At 38.5% G+C, this 22,977-nt stretch overlaps 1 protein-coding gene across 4 annotated transcripts in view; it reads right to left on the bottom strand.

Annotated features, from left to right (window-relative positions):
- Positions 1 to 11,667: 11,667 nt before the first annotated feature.
- LOC147626623 (uncharacterized protein C16C9.01c-like) overlaps positions 11,668 to 22,977 on the bottom strand; it is a 129,943-nt gene continuing 118,633 nt past the window's right edge. Inside the window, exons 9-10 of one of the 4 annotated variants that reach the window (XM_086816679.1) lie at positions 12,841 to 13,064; positions 11,668 to 12,749 (exon numbers count right to left, since the gene is read on the bottom strand). In XM_086816679.1, the coding sequence (XP_086672805.1) occupies positions 12,640 to 12,749; positions 12,841 to 13,064 (334 nt within the window). In that variant the 3' untranslated portion in view covers positions 11,668 to 12,639. The remainder of the gene's footprint in view (positions 12,750 to 12,840; positions 13,065 to 22,977) is intronic. The other 3 variants (XM_086816680.1, XM_086816681.1, XM_086816678.1) reach the window with 3 other exon arrangements.

Here is a 22,977-nt window from a genome sequence, read left to right as displayed (position 1 = left end):
CTTATAACATCAGTGATAAAAATTGTAATTCTCAAGTCCAATCATGTGAAAAGATTTGTATCACCCTATGATTATAAATTTGTGACTAGGGAGGTGTAAAAACCAAGATGATTCAGCCTAGCTAAGTACTCATCTAAAGTGAACAAACCATAGCCACAGACCCTATACTCCTTTAAGAGATCCAATTATTCGATTATCATTGCTAGTTCGAAGCATAATAGGGAAGGAAGGCTAAATTAGTTCCCATGATAAACTTTCCTTCATTCCCATCCTCGTAATCCCAACAAAATATACCTTGATATGTTGGCTAAAGTAATAGCCTCCACAATTCAAGTAAAACCCAACAGCCTTGGCCCTATCCTTGGCCAAGTATTTGAATGGCTTATTGCTCCAAACCATAGGTTTGGGTCTGAGCCATACTACTATAGTTAAATAACAAATTTGCTCACATAAATACGTGTGTAACTTAAAAAAAAAGATTTTTCTATTATTCACTGAAAGCATTAAATGATTTAACTTTGGGTTCCAAAGATTTTGTAAGGCTTGAGATATTTTGAATGTATAATTCTCCTATGGAGAATATACAAGCTTAAAGATCTCAGTCTTTGGACATAGACATTAAACTCCTAGAGATTGTGATCATGGATAATAAAAAATTTAACTAGCCCTAGTCTCTCCCTAATCATGTCTAACCAAACACATTATTTGGAAGATGTTTCACTTTTTCCTTGTGTACATGATAATATTTCCCTATCCTCCACATAAATTCTTTGTCTTGAAGCTTAGGGAAGAGAAATTCTTCAATGTGCTTTACAAAGGCCTTTCTCCGATCTTTTTCTCGAGATGCGATATGATTAAATGCAAGTATCATCATATCATCCAATTGAGATAATCCAAAAATCCCAAATAACGAGATCTGTTTAACTTATTTCTTGTCTTGAGGCCATTGAAAATTCTCTGCATTTAAATTTTTATACAAAGAGTTTTTAATCTTACTTACAAGAAGAATAACAAGAATCTCTTTATTACTCTATTTCTTATTTATTTTTTGCGTCTTAAGGGTGTAGTCATGAGCTTGGACTCCTTGTATACAAAGGAGTCTAAGATCTTCCTCGGGGATAATAATAATCATGTCCGAGGGAATATACCTACTAAGAATCCTGAACCATCTACGTTGTAACAGCAACGGATTGCAAGGGAGTGAACTGTACAACACCACCTTGCATATAACATTAAGCCTCATGAGAACTAGGGTGAGAGAAAGGTTCTCCCAAAACCTTGTCATCTTGCTATAGGCATGCACTTGCTATCCATATTACCATAAGAATCATCAATCATGTTGGAGGCATGCACCCGCTATCCATAGTACCATCAGAACCATCAACCATGTTAAATCGAAAAGAACGTCTATGTACATTATCACATAAGAGTGTCTTAATCCCATGAGTCGCGAGTATAGAGATGCTCAAAAGAGTCAAAAATATCATCCAAGTCTTTAATAAGTCTTGATACTCCATAAAGATGGTATAAAACACTCTAGAAAGCCATCTAAAAAAGAAGGGAACTCAATAAGTATTCAACTTTTCCAAACTTGGCTCTCTTACCAACTATATTATTCTAATAAAAATCACACTGGAAGTAAACTATAAGGATAAAGCATCTCACTCGGGACCTCCCTTGGAACTCTCTTGACGAATAGTTAACTCAGTATCACTCTCCATTGATATTAAGAGAGTCCACTGCCAAGAAATGCTGGTGATTCCTCCAAGTCTCCATCTATTCTAATCATAAGATATTACTCCATACTTCTCTAATATTGTTTTAATAGTTTTCTTTCCACACAAGTACGATTATTAAGCGATTCCTAGAGGGTCAAATTGGGACACCATACTCCTCGATTTAATGAAGATAACTACTCTACAAGCCTACATAACCTGATTCCTATAATTCCCGTAGGCCTAACCCCATCCATCCTTTGGGTTAGCCTCCGCCCTACCATTGAGTAGATAGAACTGGTGTTCAATTTAAGATTTTTGGGTTGTTCTTGAGTGGTGGAACCTGGGTACAGATAGAGGAATATTCCTAATCCCCCTATAGCCAACACACATGCATATAAAAGCAATCACACCAAATTTCTTAAAGATAGAGGAATATTCCTAATCCCCCTATAGCCAACACACATGCATATAAAAGCAATCACACCAAATTTCTTAAAGAATAATGAAAATTTTTGTAAACATCTTCCAATTACATAACTTCAGTTCAAGTGTTCAAAATAGTATCATCAAAACCTTAGCATTAATATATATATCCATACAAAAATAACTAATTAAAAATAGTGCCAATAAGTGCTTAGTTAATCGCAGCTGTACAGGCCACGAGAATGAGCCCTTAAGATAGATGTTCACCAAACAATAACAAGGGCTTAGCTCAACCCCACCAATGTATATACTAGGCAAGATGAACCCCATACGATAATCACCAGAGCACCAAGATCCGCTATGGTAGAGGTACCAGGGTAAATCTCGGCCAAAACCAAAGCTCACACCGAGCCCCTTGAAAACTCAAAAGATTAAATCTCAAACCTCAATTAAATCACTTAATTTCTTGAAATGGTTAGAAAACTATGTTTAAGGGTCAACTTAATCCTTACTATAAACAACTCATAATTCTAGCCTCAACTAGCATATATATAGGGTTTGGACATTAAACTCCTCATTGATATTAAGAGAATCCACTGCCAAGAAATGTTGGTGATTCCTCCAAGTCTCCATCTATTCTAATCATAAGATTCTACTTAATACTTCTCTAATACTGTTTCAATAGTTTTCACTCCATTAATTCTCACACAAGCAGGATTATCAAGCGGCTCCTCGAGGCTCAAATTAAGACATCGAATTGAGATACCATACTCCTCATGCCTTTTCTAAAAGCATGTGCATGTACCATAAATTTTTCATACTTTCCCTAATTTTTCTTTTCTTGATTTACAAGCTTGGGTGCCCAACATCTCTTTACCTAAAATATTTCCTTGCTTTTCTCCTTTTAACCTTACTCCATTATCTTTTAGCTTTGCTTCCATGTTCTTAGAAAGAACTATCTAGATATTTTAATAAATTAGCCCAAACATACACACACGGCTCTCTATGACCCAAATTAGCTCCATATTTTTCTCTCTTTTGCCTTAGCCTTATCTTCTAATTTATCCTTAGTCTCAAATATTTATTTTGAATAAACCTTATCCGTTAGCCCTTGGCGTTGGCTTTAACTTAATCAATGTATAATGTGTGCACATTTTCTAAGGTCTAGTTTTCATGACTCGTTAATTTTTTGTTTTTCCTTCCAGACTTGCACATGGGGTCAGGACCTTAGAATATTTTTTTCTTAGCTCCTAAATTATATATTTGACTTTAATCTATAGTAGTTATTTAATTTATGTGCAATGTTGGAACTACATGTGCTTAATATCCCTACAAGGGTTTCTACACATATCTAGAGTCTTAAAACTTCTCTTTATTCAAAATTGTTATTTTTTATCCCCAATGTATTTTCTCTCTCTATAAATTTCCCTCTTAAATTTTCTCCTAGCCACCAAAATCTTGTATAAATACTCCCCTTCCCTCAAGAGAAATCCATGAGTTTTCTCTTGGTCCTTGTGAGTCCATTTAATTCCTTTCTGTGTGCCAAGTACATTGCCTAGACTAGTACAGTCTCCTTTCCAAAGTACCAAAAACTTGTCATTTGGAGTATTGCAAGTACCTAGGGAGAAGGAAAAAAAATTTGTGAACTTCCAAGGTATTGCACAAGTCCTCTTCATCAAATTTTGTCACATTCAAGCCTAAAGAGATACAATTCTTAATCATTCAAAATTGACCTTTTTCTAGCATTTTCTTGCTTTTCATTGGTCCAATTTGAATTAAATTAAATTAAATATTTTTGCAAAAATAAATATGCAAGCACCATAGTAATTTACCAAAATATAAGGTTTTTTAGTTGCTCGACAATACCACGAAAGTGTGTGCATGGTTCTCTTTTGGGTTTGGCACCATGGGTGGCTCTTCTTTGATAGGAACACAGAGAACAAGGATCGATAGGGTCACTGCACATGGGCAAGGTTTTGCTCTTCTTACTTAGAGTCCATAGGATTTCCAAGCTGGTGTCCGCACATAAGTGGGGTGGAAGTCACTACTCTCCATTCCCACTTAAGCTTTGGAGTTAACATTAGAGGCATAGCTTTGGGTCCCTACATCCACTTCGATTTGATATTCAAGGGTGCATTTGCAAAGGGTCCAAGGCACATGTTTCTTTGATCTCGACACCTAGATGTGGGGGTTCACTTCGTAGAATCCTTGTGCTTTGAATCCAATTTCTAAGATGGTACTGGGTACTAACGCCTTCACCTAGATCTTTTCAGCTTCTGGGACAACGGTAAGGTTTTTTGGGACCAAATGGATGGGTTCCCTTTGTAGAAGCCTTGGGCTTTAACAGCTTGATGAGGGGTTTGGGTTCAGAGTTTTGGGTAAAACTCTATTGCTTGGGATGCTCGCTTAGTAAATCTCGGCTCACAAAAGTTGGGCTTCAAACCAAATGGTGGATGCCACGTCCTTACATGGGTGTTGTACTTGCCCTGGCTAGATTTCGGTAACCATTCCGAAGGAAAAAACTCTAGAGCTATCTCTTTTTATGCAGCCTCTTTTATAATGATTACAGTCTTGGTCAAAGCCTTCTGGGCAAGCATTGAGGTTCCCTCATTATTTCTACGATTGGCTCTCGGATGGGTTCAAGGATCGGCTCAGGCAAGGTCAGTGGTTCATACTCAACCACTTGCTCAAGTACTGGCTCTTGTTCAACCTACACATTCCTCACAAGCTCTTTTTCCAACACGAGTTTGGAGTACTCCTTTAGTTTCTTTGGAAGGTTTTTGTAGTCAATGGGTTTCTCTGGGGAGAGTTGGTTTGAATAGGAGATCGCTCATTGTCTCCACAAGAAGGAAGGCAGATTTAGAGCTATCGTACAAACCACTTTCAATGGCCATGACATCATTTCCCTTGACAATTGATCCTACGTTACGCTTCCACGTGCTCTTTGAGGTCTTCTTCTTCTGGACCTTTGGTTTTGGTTCATTAGCCTTTTGAGAGAGGCTATTGTGCAACCTTTGAGGCTTGTGCCTATGGCTTCGGGGCTACTAGCTTTAAGGTCAAAGCTTGAGCTTCTTCGTTGCCTTGACAACTCTTGCTCTGGAGCCTTGTAATAGCATTAAGGGGGAATGTATGAATGTCAACCTTGTACACTTAACAAGTTAAGGCTCGTTGAAGTGGTTGATGCTGCTTCCACTAGGTGGACAATCCTTCAACGCATGTTCGAATCCACACTTGTAACATCGGCCTCCATATAGAGTAAGATTGGGGTTTGCCACTAGATTCGGGGATAAAGTTGGGGCACTAGGTATGATGGTTCTATGAGGACACTCAGTAACACGGTGCAGAACCCTATAATGGAAACATTGCATCCGTGGCTTGCATGCCATATTGTTGAGTTCTCTAGCTCTTTGTTACACCATGGCTTTGAACAGAGAGAGATATAGTCTATGGCCAAAGGTTACTCTGGATATCTATATAAATCATATGGCTCTCATATGAATTATAGCTCTCATGTTATGGACTCTCGGAGTTTGCTAGTCACCGAGTACTATTATATTGGTGCAGTTCTAGAAGGAACCAGTTGGGGTGGTAATACCAAAGGTGGGTATGGAATTATTGGTGGTCTACACATCCCTCTCAGTACAGGGTTCTGATGATGAATGGGCATATTGTTAAGAATCATTTGGTTTGAGCGGTAGGGCTAGTGGTTGCTTTGGTGCCATGAGCATAGGTTATGGTGTTGGGTTTCACTAGTACCAATAATTTGATGTGTCATGTAGGCCTTAGCATTAGACACTCCATACTTATATGGTTCTAGTGGAAAATTGCACACCAAACCATATCTCTTCATGGGAATAGATGTGGGTGTCATGCTTGAGGTGTTGCCCTTGGGTTTGCCTTTGCTACTACTGGGGTTAGATTGCCCTTGGGACTATCCTTATCACTATTGGCCTAGACGCATATCTCTTAAGGTTGTGTTCTGGGGCTAGTCTCTTGAAGGTTTCCCTTGGAACTATCCTTGCCCACTACTGGCCTAGATGATTGAGTAGATTCTCTACTGTGCCAGCTACTACTGGCCTAGATGGTTGAGTAGCTTCTCTGCTAGCTCATCCATGCTTATGTCCTTAACTAGGACTCTAGCTAGTGCTAGTTGGGCACCCTTGGATGATGATGAGGATTTGGATGATGTGTCTTCTATCTCTTGGTTTGGGTGGATGACTTCTACATCCTTGTCTTGTAGGTTATCCACTAGGTCGATTGCCTCTTGTCTTGTGGGTGGATGTAGTGCCTAGACTTTGTGTAGAGATGGTCAAAAAGCCTCTTGCTCTTAAGATTGATCTCATAAATCAATTGATGAGCAATAGATCATCCAGTCTTTCATCAGATCGTACATCTCATGTGGAGATACTTGGTTCTAGCAATGTAATCCTACATCGTCTCTCCCTCCTTGTGCTTTTGCGGTTGTATATATGTGCAAGGAGACTCCATCTAGCTCCACTTGGTGAGAATCTCACTATGAAAGTGTGTCTCAAGACCTTGTAGGCTGGCCTTTTCTAATGGCTTCAGCAGCCTAAACCACCAGGGCAGCATGCTTTGCCTTCAAGGCAAAGTCCAAATGAATAAATCTTAGTGGGATCATCAATCCATCCCATGGCCTTGCAAATTCTATTGAGCTTCTCAAGGTAGTGAATGGGATCTTCAGTCCACCAAATTTGGTCATCATCCTAGAGATGTAGATTGGCTTAGTTTTGCCCAACTCTGAGCCTCTAGTTGGTTGCAACTTCTCTTCCCATTTCAAACACCATCCTCAGTATGTCTTCTACATATTTACGTGGTGGGGAAACATTACGAGAGGTGGTTGCACGAAACCCTCTGTTTCAGGATGATATGGGATCTCTTGCCTTATGGGGTCATGTCCTTCTGGATCCCTTTGTGACGAGATAGTCCTTGACGCTAGTTCCTTATCCCTCTCCATGTTCCCTGTTTCTCGTTGAAATGCAAAAAAAAAAGAAAAAAGAACTGGGTTCTGTGGTAAAGGAGCTTCTATAATGGGCTCCTATGGAGAGTGTGACTCCTACTTGCACTGTGTGCGCTTGCTATTGGGTGTATTGTGGAACACTTATCCCTAGTGGACGCTAGTTCCTTATCCCTAGTGGACGCTAGTTCCTTATCCCTCTCCATGTTCCCTGTTTCTCGTTGAAATGCAAAAAAAAAAAGAAAAAAGAACTGGGTTCTGTGGTAAAGGAGCTTCTATAATGGGCTCCTATGGAGGGTGTGACTCCTACTTGCACTGTGTGCGCTTGCTATTGGGTGTATTGTGGAACACTTATCCCTAGTGGACGCTAGTTCCTTATCCCTCTCCATGTTCCCTGTTTCTTGTCAAAATGAAAAAAAACTAGAACTGGGTTTTGTGGTGAAGGAGCTTCTATAATGGGCTCCTATGGAGAGTGCGACTCCTGCTTGCACTGTGTGCGCTTGCTATTGGGCGTATTGTGGAACACTTATCCCTAGTGGTACGTCAAAAGAGACATGTCTCTTTTTTCATAAACTACAGGTGTTGGGCTATTTACGGTCATGGTCGGCTTGGAATAAACCCAAATCAGGATAGACATCGAATGTTTGAAACATTGTGGTATCCCTAACATAATTTGACCGCTTATGGAAGTGAACCTGGAGGTTCGAGAGTCTTTTCTTGCTCCTTCGCTGAAGCTATGCCCAAAAATAGTGAGGTTAAATGCCTTCTTCATGAAATTTACGTCGATGTTGATGGAGCCACTTGGTGAATTCAAAGTTCACGGGCCCAACGGCTCATGTTTCCAAGGGTTCCATTGTTCCTCCACTCAAGTTTTTGTTTCATTGGTTCATTTCCTCCCAAAGCTCCTCGCTTGAGATAGATCTGAAGGAGTCTAATCTTTTTAACAAAGGAGCACTCTGTTGAGTCCTTGTCGTTTATGGCAATCATAATCGGTATGTACTATATTAGGTATATCTACCTCGAAACTCACGTCTACACGTTCATGTGTCCAGGCTCATAGCTCCATGTTCAGGCTCACATTTGTAGGCTCACATGTCCAAACGTCATTTTGTGCGAGACTATGGACGCACATTCCCTACTCGAGCTAGTTTGGCTTAGTTTTTTATGGTCTTTGTTATTTTTTGGTTAATGAGATGAGATTAAGAATCTTAATCCTAGTTAATAGTTATAATACAAATAATAAAGTATTTTTTAATGTTTTTGATGATTTAACATGCTTCTAATCTACCGTTTCAACACTTTATGAAAAAATATGAATACATGAACAAAATTTGAGAATCTCACTCTAGTTCAACCTAATGGAGCTCAATACTCATGTTTTCAGAGTGGATTCCACTGCTAATCACAATTGCTAAGCTATTTCTTGGATCAAAGAAGTGAAATATAAGCTTCTTGGGCTCCAATTTCATGCAAATTACCAAAGAACCATGGTTTTGCCCTACCAATAGTTAAAAAAAGAATACAAATAACTTTAAATCAAAATCAAACACAACAAACAAACACATCCAATGCTCCAAAATCGTATATTGTGTGACCTCCTAATCAACACTAGGCAATATTGAGTGATCCCAATAGCTTGGAATGGCAATATTGTGTGACCTCCTAATCAACTCAGCATTAGGCTAGTTCCCGACAGCGACACTAAATATATTTAAGAGATTACCTTAGCTTTGCCGAAACATGTGTCGTTGAGTCCTGCCTTTCAGCCAAAAGGAGTGAAAGAGAGCTCTCAATGCCTAGATGGAGGTAAGAAAAGATCTTTTTTTGTGATGCTTCTCTCTCATAAAAGGTGGTGGAAGAAGAAGCTAATGCAAGAAGAAAACCTACAATCCAACCTATTTAGCATACATCCATCAAGCAAGCAACATCCAATAATATTTAAGCAAGCAAGAAGAGGGAAGAAGAAGAGCTCACAAGAAAACTATTACAAGGAAATGATTGTGTATTGCTTATTTTCACACTAGGCCGACAAACTTAAAAATGGTTTGACCTCTATTACTAGTCTTCAACAACTATATACACTAAGTCCATAAACTTAACCTATTTGACATTAAGCTCATGGTAAGGCTGATTTATATGTTCCAATACTGTCTTACAAAAATTAAGTGTCCGTTCACAGCATGGGTAAGATGGCGAAGCATCTTACTGTAGATCGGTATGAAGTGGTTTCAGATGTGGAGAGAAATAGTTTTGAGATACTTTTAACTAGGTGCAATGATGTCCACATGACATGAAGTTCCAAATCTACCTATTTCTACCACTAGGCACGAGGTGCAAAAAGATATCATTGGTATGTTATAAGCATAAACAAGTCCTTGCATGGAGTTTTTTCATCGTTCATATGACCTAATTCTTGACCAGATCAACGTAACGGTACCCAAATATTTGTAAGCAAGGATTAATCTAGATAGAAAGCACCAAATGGGCTACCAAAACAGAGAAGCTCATAAAGGAATGATAGACCGACAACAAGGAGTACTACAATGCATACAACTTGAAGGCCAAAATGGAGGAAAAGCAAGTGGTAGATGAGCACACCCCTTTCCTAGAAAGAGAAAATTTGCTATGTCAAGTTCAAGCAAGAGGTAACAATGCTTACGACAAATGGACACACCCTTTGTTGAAGCCTAGAAGAAAATCTTATGGTGGCCACCTTCATAACCTAGACCCCTAAGTCTCCTCTTGACAACATCAAAACCATGCACAAGTACTAGCAAAATATATGGGTATCTATGCATCTGACAAGCATCACTAAGCCGCCACAACAAATTGAGGAATCAATCATCGACCTACAATATGGTTTATGCAACCAAGAGCTAAAAGTCAACCACCAAAAGGTTGAAGCTATGAAGATCTATAAAGCCTAAAGTCTACCGTTGTTTTTATTAATGAGACCTCATGTTGTATGGTTCTCACTCCATTATCCATATTTGCTTGGATTTGAACACAAGTGGCTACATTATCGTACCCTACAAAGTTGCACGCTACAAAATAGATGCAAAGATGAAGATCAATATGGATACAAAGATAGAGATCATGAATAAGAATGAAAAATGAGATTGTGATTGTGACTGAGAGTGAGATGGAGTTTGGGGTCAATATGGTTTAAAGCTCTCTTATGCAATATTTCTCTTTTTTTTTCTTTTGAAATGAATTCAGTTCTGAGATTGTGAATTTAAGACACTCTTTCTTTAACGTTTTTTATTACTTTCTTTTTGGGTTGAATAAGAGAATTTTATGACTTGAAGTGTTACATTATATGATAATACCACTACCCATGTATTATATTTGGTCTCATGGGCTAAATCGACTCCCTGCTTGTGCAATTTATAAAATTCACTTGTCTTTCTCTAGAGGGGCTATATTCCAAGGATTTCAACACACAATACCATACACACTAGGCCAGCCAAACTTAAAATGGTTTGACCTCTATTACTAGTCTTCAACAACTATGTACACTAAGTCTATAGACTTAACCTATTTGACATTAAGCTCATGGTAAGGTTGTTTTATATATTCCAACACTGTCTTACAATATAATTAAGTGTTCGTTCTCACGCGAGTAAGATGACAAAGCGTCTTACAGTAGATTGGTACATAGTGGTTATGAGATGTGGAGAGGAACAATTTTGAGATAACTTTTAGCTAGGTGCAATGATGTCCACATGACATGAAGTTCCAACTCTACCTATTAGCACCACAAGGCACAAGGTGCAAAAAGGTATTCTGGGTATGTTACAAGCATAAACAGGTCCTTACATGGAGATTTGTCATCGTTTATATGACCTGGTTCTTGACCAAATCAACGTAAGGTTGATCAAATATTGCAAACAAACCATGCAAGGATTAATCTACATAGCAAGTGCCAAATGGGCTACCAAAATATTGCAAACAAACCATGAAAGGATTAATCTAGATAGCAAGTGCCATGGGCTACCAAAACACAAAAGGTCATAAAGGGATGATAGCCCGACAACAAGGAGTACTACAATGCATACAACTTGAAGGCCAAAATGGAAGAAAAGCAAGTGCTAGATTAACAAACCCCTCACAAGCTCTTAGAAAGAGAAAAAATTAGCTATACCAAGTTCAAGCAAGAGGTAGCAATGCTTGTGACAAATATAAACACCCTTTGTTGAAGCCTAGAAGAAAATCTTATGCTGGCCACCTGCATAACTGGAGACCCCTGAGTCTTTTCTTGACAACATCAAAACCATGCACAAGTACTAGCAAAATATATGGGTATCTATGCATCTGATAAGCATCACTAAGCTACAACACATTGAGAAATCAATTATCGACCTAAATTATGGTTCATGCAACCAAGAGCTAAGAGTCAACTACCAAAAGGTTGAAGCTATGAAGATCTATAAAGCCTAAAGTCTATCCTTGCTTTTATTAATGAGACCTCATGTTATATGGTTCTCACTCCATTATCCATATCTGCTTGGATTTGAACACAAGTGGCTACATTATCATACGCTACAAAGTCACACGCTACAAAATAGATGCAAAGTGAAGATCAATATGGATACAAAGACAAAGAACAAGAATAAGAATGAAATATGAGATTGTGATTGAGATTGAGAGTGATAGAGTTTGGGGTCAATATGATTTAAAGTTTTCCTATGCAATATTTCTCTTTTGTTTCTTCGAGATGAATTCAAATCTAAGATTGTGAATTTAAGACTCTCTTTCTTTAAAAAATTTTATTGCTTTCTTTTTTTGGTTGAATATGGGAACTTTAACCATCACATTTTATGATAATACCACCACTCATGTATTATATTCCAAGAATCTCAACATACAACACTATACACAAATATGGGCCATAAACTTCTCACTAGGAAGCACTTACTATGCAGTTCATATAGAAAACTGCATTTTCAAATGAGAGGACTGTAGATGGTCTCCACATTTCCCAAGAGTAAAATTCTAAATGGTAAAGAAGACCCAATAAATAATGAGCTTGTTTGTACAAATTTCCTTTTGAATTTAGTGCTTGCTTCAAAAAATAGTTAAGTCCCAGGAGCATATCAGGGTTGACAACTCGATAGCCCTTGTAAAATACTTCCTCTTTTCACAACTTCCCAAGTTCCTAAGCACTCACTTTATGATGCATAGGACTTTCATGTTTTTGCATGCTGTGCCATCCGTGAGTCAAATTACAAATATTGCCCTACACAAGGAAAGTTCCATGTTTTTTTAATAGTGGAATTTTCATTTTACATTTTCATCACGACTGATGCATCTTATGTCTGTCCAACTTATCAAGAGTAACTATGCAAGATCCAACCGCCTGGTTGTATTGCGTATGATTCTGTTTTGAGGTGCTTTTGAGAGTAACTATGCAAGATCCAACCACCTGGTTGGATCCTATGTCTAATGCATCTTATGTCTGTCCAACTTATCGCGTTGTATTGCATATGATTCTGTTTTGATTTGAGGTGCTTTTGAGAGTAACTATGCAAGATCCAACCGCCTAGCATGCGGTTGTAGGATCTCAAGGCGCACTTGTAACTCGGACCTCCACTGTGCAAGGGGTGGTGGAGGCACTCCTTCATGCTCAATCACTGAAGCAGCAGGGAGTTGTTTCAGGTTCTCAAATGTTGACATCTTAGCGAGCAGCAAACTCATTATACAAGCCTGAATAGATATACTTACTAAAGCTTGCGGAAATGCTTCCCCACAGGCCTGCCATGAGCAGGCTTTTGGTTTTCCACCATCCAACAGCAAACCCACCACAGAACGTGTTCCCACACCCGGTTGGGTCAACTGCAGGTCGATAACACAAAGGACCATTTTCTTTACATGAATCTCTGTTCAGATTGGCCTCAGTTCGTACAGTATGGAATGCGGGTATATCCCACGTTTCTCCATTGTCCGCCCTGGAAATTTACAGAGAATGTCAAGCCATCCCCCGCTTACCTATAAAAATGATTCCTTGGAATCAGCTTCAATGTTTCCCAATTTTTAACCTTGAAAATTGACAGGATGTCCATGAATTTTGTTTTTTTTTTTTTGGGGGGGGGATTCCCTCTTCTTTGTCCATGAAGGTGCCATAAGAAGAACATTCAATTCACGAGCTGCCCAAACATGGTTTCTTTACAAGCAGACCTTACAAAAGAGTGATCCTGAAGTAACGATAAGCTCAGGGGGAGTATTGAGATCTAACACCCACTTGTGGGTGACCTACCACCAGGGCACTAAGCTAAATGCAACTTGCTCTATCGTCGAAGTCTCCAGGTTGCCAGCTTCCATGGACAAGTGGCTGCAGCTGCATCGGAACACCCCCCCCCCCCAAAAATAAAAAAAAATAAAAATAAAAAAATAAAAAAAATCCGCCAAACCGGAGCATGCCTGTCAATCGCACCAGACCCGGAGAGGAGGCAGCAAGCTGGCTCAGTGTGCTGCTTGATCCACCATTTCTCAAAGCCGGTGGAGATGACCATCGCTGCCTCTCTCATGCGTGCTCCTCCCTCCAGAATATCCAGGAAGGCCCCCCTCGAGTTCTGGGGCAGCCAGTAGACAGCCTTCTTTCGATGTCTCCCTGTCGAGGGAGCGAGCATCTTCGAGGAGACGGTGGCCCCCATCCGTATTTGCATGGTCTTGCATCACTCTAGGCCTTCCACCCCTGAGAGTAGCGCGATTATCTTCTGACACCGGGGACAGACTGGAGTACGGAATCTGTGTCTGCCGCCGCCACAAGCAATAGAGCTCTTACAATCATATGCAGGATATGCACATCACCAACGTGCTCACTCACTTCTGGCCCTTGGCACAGATGGAGATGGGTGGCCCTGGCCATAAGGACCTGGGAGGGCAGCTGGTGTCCTCCAGTCTAGAAGTGCTTCTCTTTGTATTTCTTCATGTTTCGCTGGCAGTAGGCGGAGCACAGAGAGGCACAGTGGAGATGGGCACGGGAGAAGTTACAGTCGAACTCTGACCTGTCGTTAGCATGTGCACGAAAGAGGGTCGTCGATGGCAGCGTGCAGCGGCTGTGGCTCTGTGCACCAGTCGAAGCGTTGAAGCACGAGAGCACACGCCAGCGTCGGTGGTCACACAGGCACTAGCAACGATGGCTCAGGATGAGAGAAGCCACACCCCACACTTAAACTTGCATATCTTATGTGAATCACAAGTCTCTTGACACATCTTTCCCTTCCTTTCTTGATTTCAAAGCTTGGAAACACAATTTAGGAAGACACTCTTATAATCCAAAATAATGGTTTCCTATGATCAAAGTTTGTGAGAAGTTAATATGTATTTGTGCACTTAGTATCCCTCTTTTGTTCAAGGATCAAAACCCTGATTTTAGCACTAATATAAAAATCCTAAAATCCTTTAAAAAAACATTTTTCGAATGGCCAAAAATTTGGGAAATTACTTCACTCAAAACTATGCATGGAAACTCCTTAAATTATGCTCATGTATGGATAGGCTCCTTCTTGGCCCAATTCAGGAAAACTAATTCTTCCAAATTTTTCCACTTTGGAACACCTAAAATATTTCCTTATTAATACATTAATTGGACCAAAAGAAAGCTCCCAAAAAGGTTCTCCCAATCTCAAGATATGAGGCTTTGAAATCTCACATCAATTCCATGCATTGGTTTAATTTGAAGCTTCGACAATGCATAAAAACCAAGACTCCATATGGTCGAGACACTTGCCACCCTAGGGTAAAGAAATAAACCCACATAGCTAGGTTTTCACAATCTACATGGGTATAACATCAAAAAATGTACCTAATAGGCATTCTACACTTGGGCAAAGTGAGAGAGTTGACCCTCTCCTCCTTCAACACTTCTCGTGGCTTTGCATGGGCTGCTTGTGCCTACTGCCTCCCTGATATTTGTGAGCCTCCAGTTGCCTTGGATGAAGTGCTTGGGCTCCCGGTTGGCCTACATCAACTAGTTATTTTGCGGAAAAGACCACAAAATGTACTAGCAAAATCTCCCCCCAATTCAACCAAAATCAAACAAGACTAATGACGGCCTGGTTTGATTAAATAGGCCCCAGTTCAACCATTTCTTGCCCAACTTCAAACACTAGTCAAAAAAATAGTTCCCTCTCCATTTAAAATGGAGGCTCTCCACTTAGGCTAATGCATCCACCTAATCCCTTCAGACTCAAATAATGCTTATCTACATCCAAGAGGAGGTTCCCGCGCCCACTTATTTTGGCAATAACTTACTCGTTTGAAATTCGATTGAGAAGTTGTCTGAACCAAATCAATCCTCCACTTGGGCTAATGCATCCACCTAATCCCTTCAGATCAAGATTTATTGAAATAATGCTTATCTACATCCAAGAGGAGGTTCCCACGCCCACTTATTTTGGCAATAACTTACTCGTTTGAAATTCGATTGAGAAGTCGTCTGGACCAAATCGATCCTGGCAATCTTGAGCACATTTCGAACAAATAAAATCCCTGGCAAATTTATTTCACTTGTTTAGGTTATTTTTTTCTTCTTTATTATAAATGTCAATTATCTGGGACCTTACAGCTCGAGTTGGAGACAATGCAAATGCCTGCATATGGGTCAGGAAGGAAGCAGGGGCCTTTGGTGAAGAAATTAATTACATTCACTATGCGGTCAGATAATGCTTGAAATTTTCAGCACTACTGCTGAACCGCTTGCAGCCTGGACACATTGTGCAATATTGACTAAAATGCAGGAGTCCTAGGCTGCAAGAGGTTCAATAGTAATGGTGCAGATTTAGAAAAATAAAGATGGATGGACTAAGTCATGCACATAAGTGAAACTTCCGCCACTCAATGTGGTGCTGCTGGTATCACAGATGGCAGTGGATGCACTCTTCCAAACAGTCACATACCTCCATTACATCAGTCACATGGATCCCCACATGTACTTGAGGCTTGCCCCGAAGTCCTCGAGACAGCTAGCAGTCGAGGGCCACACTAGAGTATGGTATGCTGGAGTTTCCACTTGGTTCTCCGGATATGGGCTCCATATGGACCACCTCCCCACCCCTTCATTATAGTTTGGACTCCCCTTTTCTCCAGATTATCCAGTTAGATCTTCTAAGCCTCTACACCCATTGCACATGGATCACACCTTTGGAGCTCCCACCAAAGATGCACTTCTAAAGAGATCACTTCCTCACGCTCACTCAAGCTCCACAGACACAGTGACACTTTCTTGAGAGAGCTTTGGCCCTAGCCACCCTGACTCCTCCCTCCCTAGCCAACCATCTCTAGCTTCTTTTGGATCCAAGAGGAGGACACCCATATAGTGGATCCCGTGGACCCACCTCAGGCTTCTTTGGACCCACCACGCTTGAGAGGAGTTCCTAGGACTGGGTGTCCGCATTCGAACATGCTCGACGCCCCCGCTCCCCCTGATGTCGGCCACGATTGTAAGATTCCTCCCCCACCCCCTTTTTGATGTCTAGTATCTTTCCCTGTAATCAATCCCTCTTCAGAAATATAAAGACCTTGTTTCTATCTGTTTTAGCCTAGAGAGAGAAAAATATTCTAGAGAGAGAATATTCAGATTTTGAATATTTTTGGATAGAAAAATATCTCTTCTAATTCAGATGAGTTCCCCTGAAACAGAAATTCAAAAAGAATTTTCCAATGTGCAATTGAAATTAATTGAAAATAGCTATAAAGAACCTTAGTCTAAGGGTCTAGATTTTCAGAAATCTTTAGACTATGGTCCAATTAAGGTTCCTATGGACCAATAGCATCAATCCATGTGTAGGGAGGAGATAAATCCAACTTGTAAAAAGAAAATACCCAAAAATGAGTAAATGCTCACATGAGGTGAAGAGTTGAAAATGTACAAGGTTTATTAGTAAAAAACTATGAGCAATATTAAAAATATGACATATGTAAGGAAGGGGAATTCTTTAAAGGAGGTGCATATTTCACATAAGATGAAGAGTTGAAAATGTACAAGGTTTATTAGTAAAAAAATTATGAGCAATATTAAAAGTATGACATATGTAAGGAAGGGGAGTTCTTTAAAGGAGGTGCATATTTCACATAAGATGAAGAGTTGAAAATGTACAAGGTTTATTAGTAAAAAACTATGAGCAATATTAAAAATATGACATATGTAAGGAAAGGGAGTTCTTTAAAGGAGGTGCATATTTCACATGCTTGAATGAGTTTTAAACTCATAAAAATTGAGATATTTCATCTCTCCTCTCTCCTCATTTAAGTCTAGTTCCAAAAAGTTAGCTTAACTGACCTAAAAATGGTCAAATATTGACCAAACTGATTTAGAAAATTCTAGAATCAGTTTGTTTGGTTAGGAGCTCAATTTTTCCTATAAATAGAAGCCTCCCCCTTGTTGAAAAATATATAGTGTTTATGCATCGTTACTCTACTCCACCTAAGCCAAGAACTGTGAATTCATTTAATAATTCACTAGTTTTTGGAGCTTCCCTCTTTCTTCAATCCCCATTAGTGGCTCCATCAACATACTTAACCAATTGATTGGTTGGGGGCCTCTACCGTGAACAAAGAATCAAGCAAGTTGTAAGGTAATTAGTGAATATTGATCTTTCTATAATTTCTCAATGTTTCTCTCTTCTCAACCCCTCTCAAGCTTGAGAAGTTTAATTGGTATGGTTTTTTTTTTAAATGCTATTGAAGTTTGAATAGTAGTGAAGAGTTACATAATGCTATTGAAGTTAATTTTCATTTATGTTTAAATTCTAATGATTTTTATGTAAATTCTCTCTCTCACTCAAGAAATGGTCATACTCATGACCCATTCTCAATCCAAATCAAGCTTTTCATAAAGCCTTTCCTTAACCCAAGATTAAGCTATGCTTGAGGCTAAATTATTGGCTTTTTTCTATGCTTTTAGTTTATGTATATTAATGATTCAATCCATTATGGATTAATAATCCAATTAGAGATTATTTTAATTATTTTCTTAATGATAAGCATTATCCCTTAGAAAAATTGAGATTTATCAGTCATAGCAGCGGAGCTATGGCAAAAAGTTTATAAAAATTATGCATAAAATAATCTCATTCAAAGCATAAAAAGAGGACTTCCTACCATATTCTAGGAATTATCATCCTAGATTAATTGAAAGAATTTCATTACAATCATGGAGAAATTGAATTTTAATATCATGCATAATGATAAATTTTTATATCAAAAGTGTTACTTTTATCATTTCTATTTTCATGCATAAGAGTATGCATAATGATAAATTTTTATATCAAAAGTGTTACTTTTATCATTTTTATTTTCATGCATAGGAATATGCATAATGATAAATTTTTATATCAAAAGTGTTACTTTTATCATTTTTATTTTCATGCATAAGAGTATGCATAATGATAAATTTTTATATCAAAAGTGTTACTTTTATCATTTTTATTTTCATGCATAGGAATATGCATAATGATAAATTTTTATATCAAAAGTGTTACTTTTATCATTTTTATTTTCATGCATAGGAATATGCATAATGATAAATTTTTATATCAAAAGTGTTACTTTTATCATTTCTATTTTCATGCATAGGAATATGCATAATGATAAATTTTTATATCAAAAGTGTTACTTTTATCATTTCTATTTTCATGCATAAGAGTATGCATAATGATAAATTTTTATATCAAAAGTGTTATTTTTACCATTTTTATTTTCATGCATAGAAGTATGCATAATGGATAAATTTTTATATCAAAAGTGTTACTTTTATCATTTTTATTTCATACATAAAAGTATGCATAAAAGAAAATTTTTATATCAAAAGTGTTACTTTTATCATTTTTAATTTTCATGCATAGAAGTATGCATAAAGGAAAATTTTTATATCAAAAGTGTTACTTTTATCATTTTTAATTTTCATGCATAGAAGTAGGCATAAAGGAAAAATTTTTATATCAAAAGTGTTACTTTTATCATATTGGATTTCATGCATATAGGTATGCATAAAAGATATTCGTTTTATACTAAAAGTATGATTTTCCTCATAAATGGATTTTATGCTTAACTTAGATGCATAAGAGAAATTCTTTTATTCTAAAAGTATAATTCCCTACCAAATTGAAATCATGCATAAGAAGATGCATAAAAGATTGATTTTAATTTCGAAAGTGTTAGTCTCCTTAAATGGAATTTATGTATAAATAAATGTGTAGAGAAATCTTATATCAAATAAAAGAATTCTCTTTTTTTTAAAAAAAGATATGAAATGTGATAAGATGTGATAAGAGGTGTATGAGATGTGATAAGAATTGATAAGATGCGTATGGAAAGTGATAGGATGTGATAAGAGGTGTGATAAGAGGTGATAAGATGCTTATGAAATAAGTTAGGATGTGATAAGATGAATTAAGATGTGTATGGGGGGATGAGGTAAGAAGTGTATGTGATAGGATAAGATGTATATGGGTTGTGATAGGGCGAGAATGGATGTGATGTAAAAGATTAGATGTGAAGGTATGGGGTTATATAAATGGGAATGTGAAAATGGATGTATGTATGTGGATGTGTGGATATGGAGATGGGAGTGTGGATGTATGAACATGAAAATGGATATGTGCATGAAGATGTATATGCATAGATGTAAATGTGGATGTAGATGTGGATGTATAGATGTGAATGGATGTGGATGTATAGATGTGAATGGAAATGTGGATGTGGATGTATGTGAATGTGGATGTAGATGTGGATGTATAGATGTGAATGTGGAATGTGGATGTGGATGTATGTATGTATGTGGATGTAGATGTGGATGTATAGATGTGAATGGGAATGGGGATGTGGATGTATGTGAATGTGAATGTAGATGTGGATGTATGTGAATGTGAATGTAGATGTGAATGTGGAATGTGGATGTATAGATGTGGATGTATGGAAATGTGGATGTGGATGTATGTGAATGTGAATGTAGATGTGGATGTATTGATGTGAATGTGGAATGTGGATGTGGATATATGTATGTATGTGGATGTAGATGTGGATGTATGGATGTGTATGTATGAATGTGGATATGGGATGTGGATGTATAAATGAGGATGTGAAAATGGAGGTAAGCATGTAGATGTGGATGCATGGATGTGAATGTGGATGTGGATATGGATGTGGATATGGATGTGTATGTATGAATGTGGATATGGGATGTGGATGTATAAATGAGGATGTGAAAATGGAGATAAGCATGTAGATGTGGATGTATGGATGTGAATGTGGATGTGGATGTGGATGTATGGATGTGGATATGGATGTGAATATATGATATGTGATGTGAAGGAATCTGAAGTGAAGAGATGGAAAAGGAGGTGATTGGATGAGTATATATATACATGGAATGTGGAAGAAGTAATGTGGATTAATGAGGGATAATGTGGAAAAATGAGAGTTAATATAGAAACTGTATTTGTAAACTGTTTGTAAATGCTGTTTGTAAATGGCTGTTTTATGTCAAGAATGCTGGGGAAGCATTTTGACCGTCTTGTGATTAAGGTCGTGGAGACCTAACTGATAAAGTTGCAACTGCTGACGGAGAGTCAATGGAGGACGTCTCGCGTAGCAAGGTCGACCGAGGTCTTGACCAGCCTCGGTTCGATTAAAATGGTGAGCTTCCGGTACGGTGGATGAGGGACCAAGGAAGCGGCCTATGAGTGAAGCGCTAGGTCACCTGCAAAGGATCCTAGAGGGTGCTGACCATACGGTGCTCGGGCTCTGGGTCGCCCAGGATACCCACGCGTGCGTCGAGGAAGATATTGGAACAAGGAGTAAGAGTTGTTTTGTGAAACCGGGCATGGATCTGGTTGACTGACCTTGCTGGTCCTCAACGGATGAGTCCATGGCTCTTTTATATGGATCTGTTGGTTGATCTTGCTGATCTTCAACGAGAGTCCATCTTGATAAGTGATTATATTGCCGAGTATTATGGGCTAGGAACTATGGAAACGGCCTCTGTGTGGACAGGTGGTGAGCGTTCTAGTTGCCAATGATGCCATAGATACTCTGATGAAGGAATGATGGGAAATTATGAATCAACTGGATAAATTGGAAGATTGTGATCAGTGGTACTATGGTTTCATTAAAGGATTGTTTTAAAGTTAGCTGATGCTAAGAAAAAAGGCAATTTTCATATCGGGTGTGTAAGTGGTGTGGCTAGTTTTATGTTTGCATGAACTTCCGGCTAGGGGGCCTTGGAACTCTTTTCCTTGGTACCCGGGACAAAACCTAACCAAATTCCAAATTGGATCCCATCACTACAGTGGTTGGGCGGTTGGCTAACCCATGGGATCGGATGGGGTTAGGCTGGACTGATGGATCCGTAAATCGAGATTTAATTTCTATTATTACGATAGATGAAGTAAATCCCGGATAGAAATTGTTCTATGGATAGGAATCAACGGCTGTGCCTCTTGATGGGGAAAAAAGCGTTGATCCCAATGATCCAAGTGCAAGTTTCTTCCATGATTTGACCAAGTACCGTTAAAGGTGCAGTCAGATCAGTTGATCCGTAATGATCTTGACTACGTTAGAGTAAAGAGTTATCCTGGTGGAATCGCCCATGCTTTCCGGGTAAAGGAAGTTTTTCCGGTTTCGGTTTTGGACAAACCGACGGATTAGTCTCTTGACCGGATATCCGTGGGCGAGGCCCCGAGTGTGAGACCCCTACCCACGCATGATGTGCTACTTCCGCTGCCAGTATCTTGAATCCGTTGCTTGGTGGGAACAGGGGGATCTCACAGTTGGTATCAGAGCATTTGGTTAATAAAGATCAATTGAGAAGACAAATAGGTCAGAAATTTATCAAGAAACACAAAAAGGTTGTAATTGTGTGATATAATTCATACAATTTGATATTCAAATTGAGATTCGTAATTTGGTAATTGGGTCTTCAGATGGAAGTACCGCAATTATATAGAATCCTTGGCTTGCTTGAGGCCTAGACATGATGGTATTTACCTTATAATTCCAAGGGCCGTGACTATCCGTATATACCGAGAGTATAACTGCAGCTCTTTACTGACAGTATATACGAGTAAATCTAAGACTTGAAATTATAAGCGTTAATGCTATCCAGATGATGAAATTGAATGTGGTTGATATGATTTTTAATTCTGTTTGAGAATTGATGAATTGAATTGGATTCTGATTGAAAAATGACGATTTTCAAAATTTAGTTGAAATGTAATAAGCTGAGCGAAACCACAATGAGGATGAATGGGACGAGTCCCAGTGATGATATTCATAACTGGAATGATGATAATGATTTCAGCAAATCACTATGAGATTAGTGGATTGTGCTGTCAGATTGCTACTGTTAACACTTGAGACGGTAGATTAAGTTAAGGGATGACAAATTGAGAACTTGCTTAACTGAAATTCCCGTGGAGGAATGTTCAGAAAGAAAAAATTTTGATCTGATGGACCATTATCGTGTTAAAGATATGAATGATATGATTTGAAATGAATTTATTTAATGATGAGTTCTATATAAGGGATATTTATCCCCGTATTCTGTTGGGTTGACCAGAATATAAGGAACCCTAGAATAAATTGGATCTTAAGAAAAAGAGTTGTCCTCTACTTGGCGAGATGAGGACATCTCACACTTTTTAAGTGGGGTAGAATGTAAGATTCCTCCCCAACCTTCGAGGTATACAGGAGTAAGAATCTTCCTTTCTGATCTTATAATTATTCCCTCTCTAAAATAAAAGAAAGTTTCTGTTTAAAAAAGGAAGACCCTTTTCCTAGAATACTTCTCAGGAGTCACGCCTATTTTAAGGTTTCAGAACAATGAGTTCAGAAGTGAAAATCGGTGTTTTGGATACCAAG

This window comes from Cibotium barometz, chromosome 22 (genome assembly GCF_041138505.1).
Source record: "Cibotium barometz isolate CiBa-2024 chromosome 22, ASM4113850v1, whole genome shotgun sequence".
In the NCBI taxonomy this organism is placed as follows: domain Eukaryota; kingdom Viridiplantae; phylum Streptophyta; class Polypodiopsida; order Cyatheales; family Cibotiaceae; genus Cibotium; species Cibotium barometz.
The sequence above is the reverse complement of the archived record's forward strand: the minus strand, read 5'-3'. Positions and strand labels throughout refer to the sequence as shown.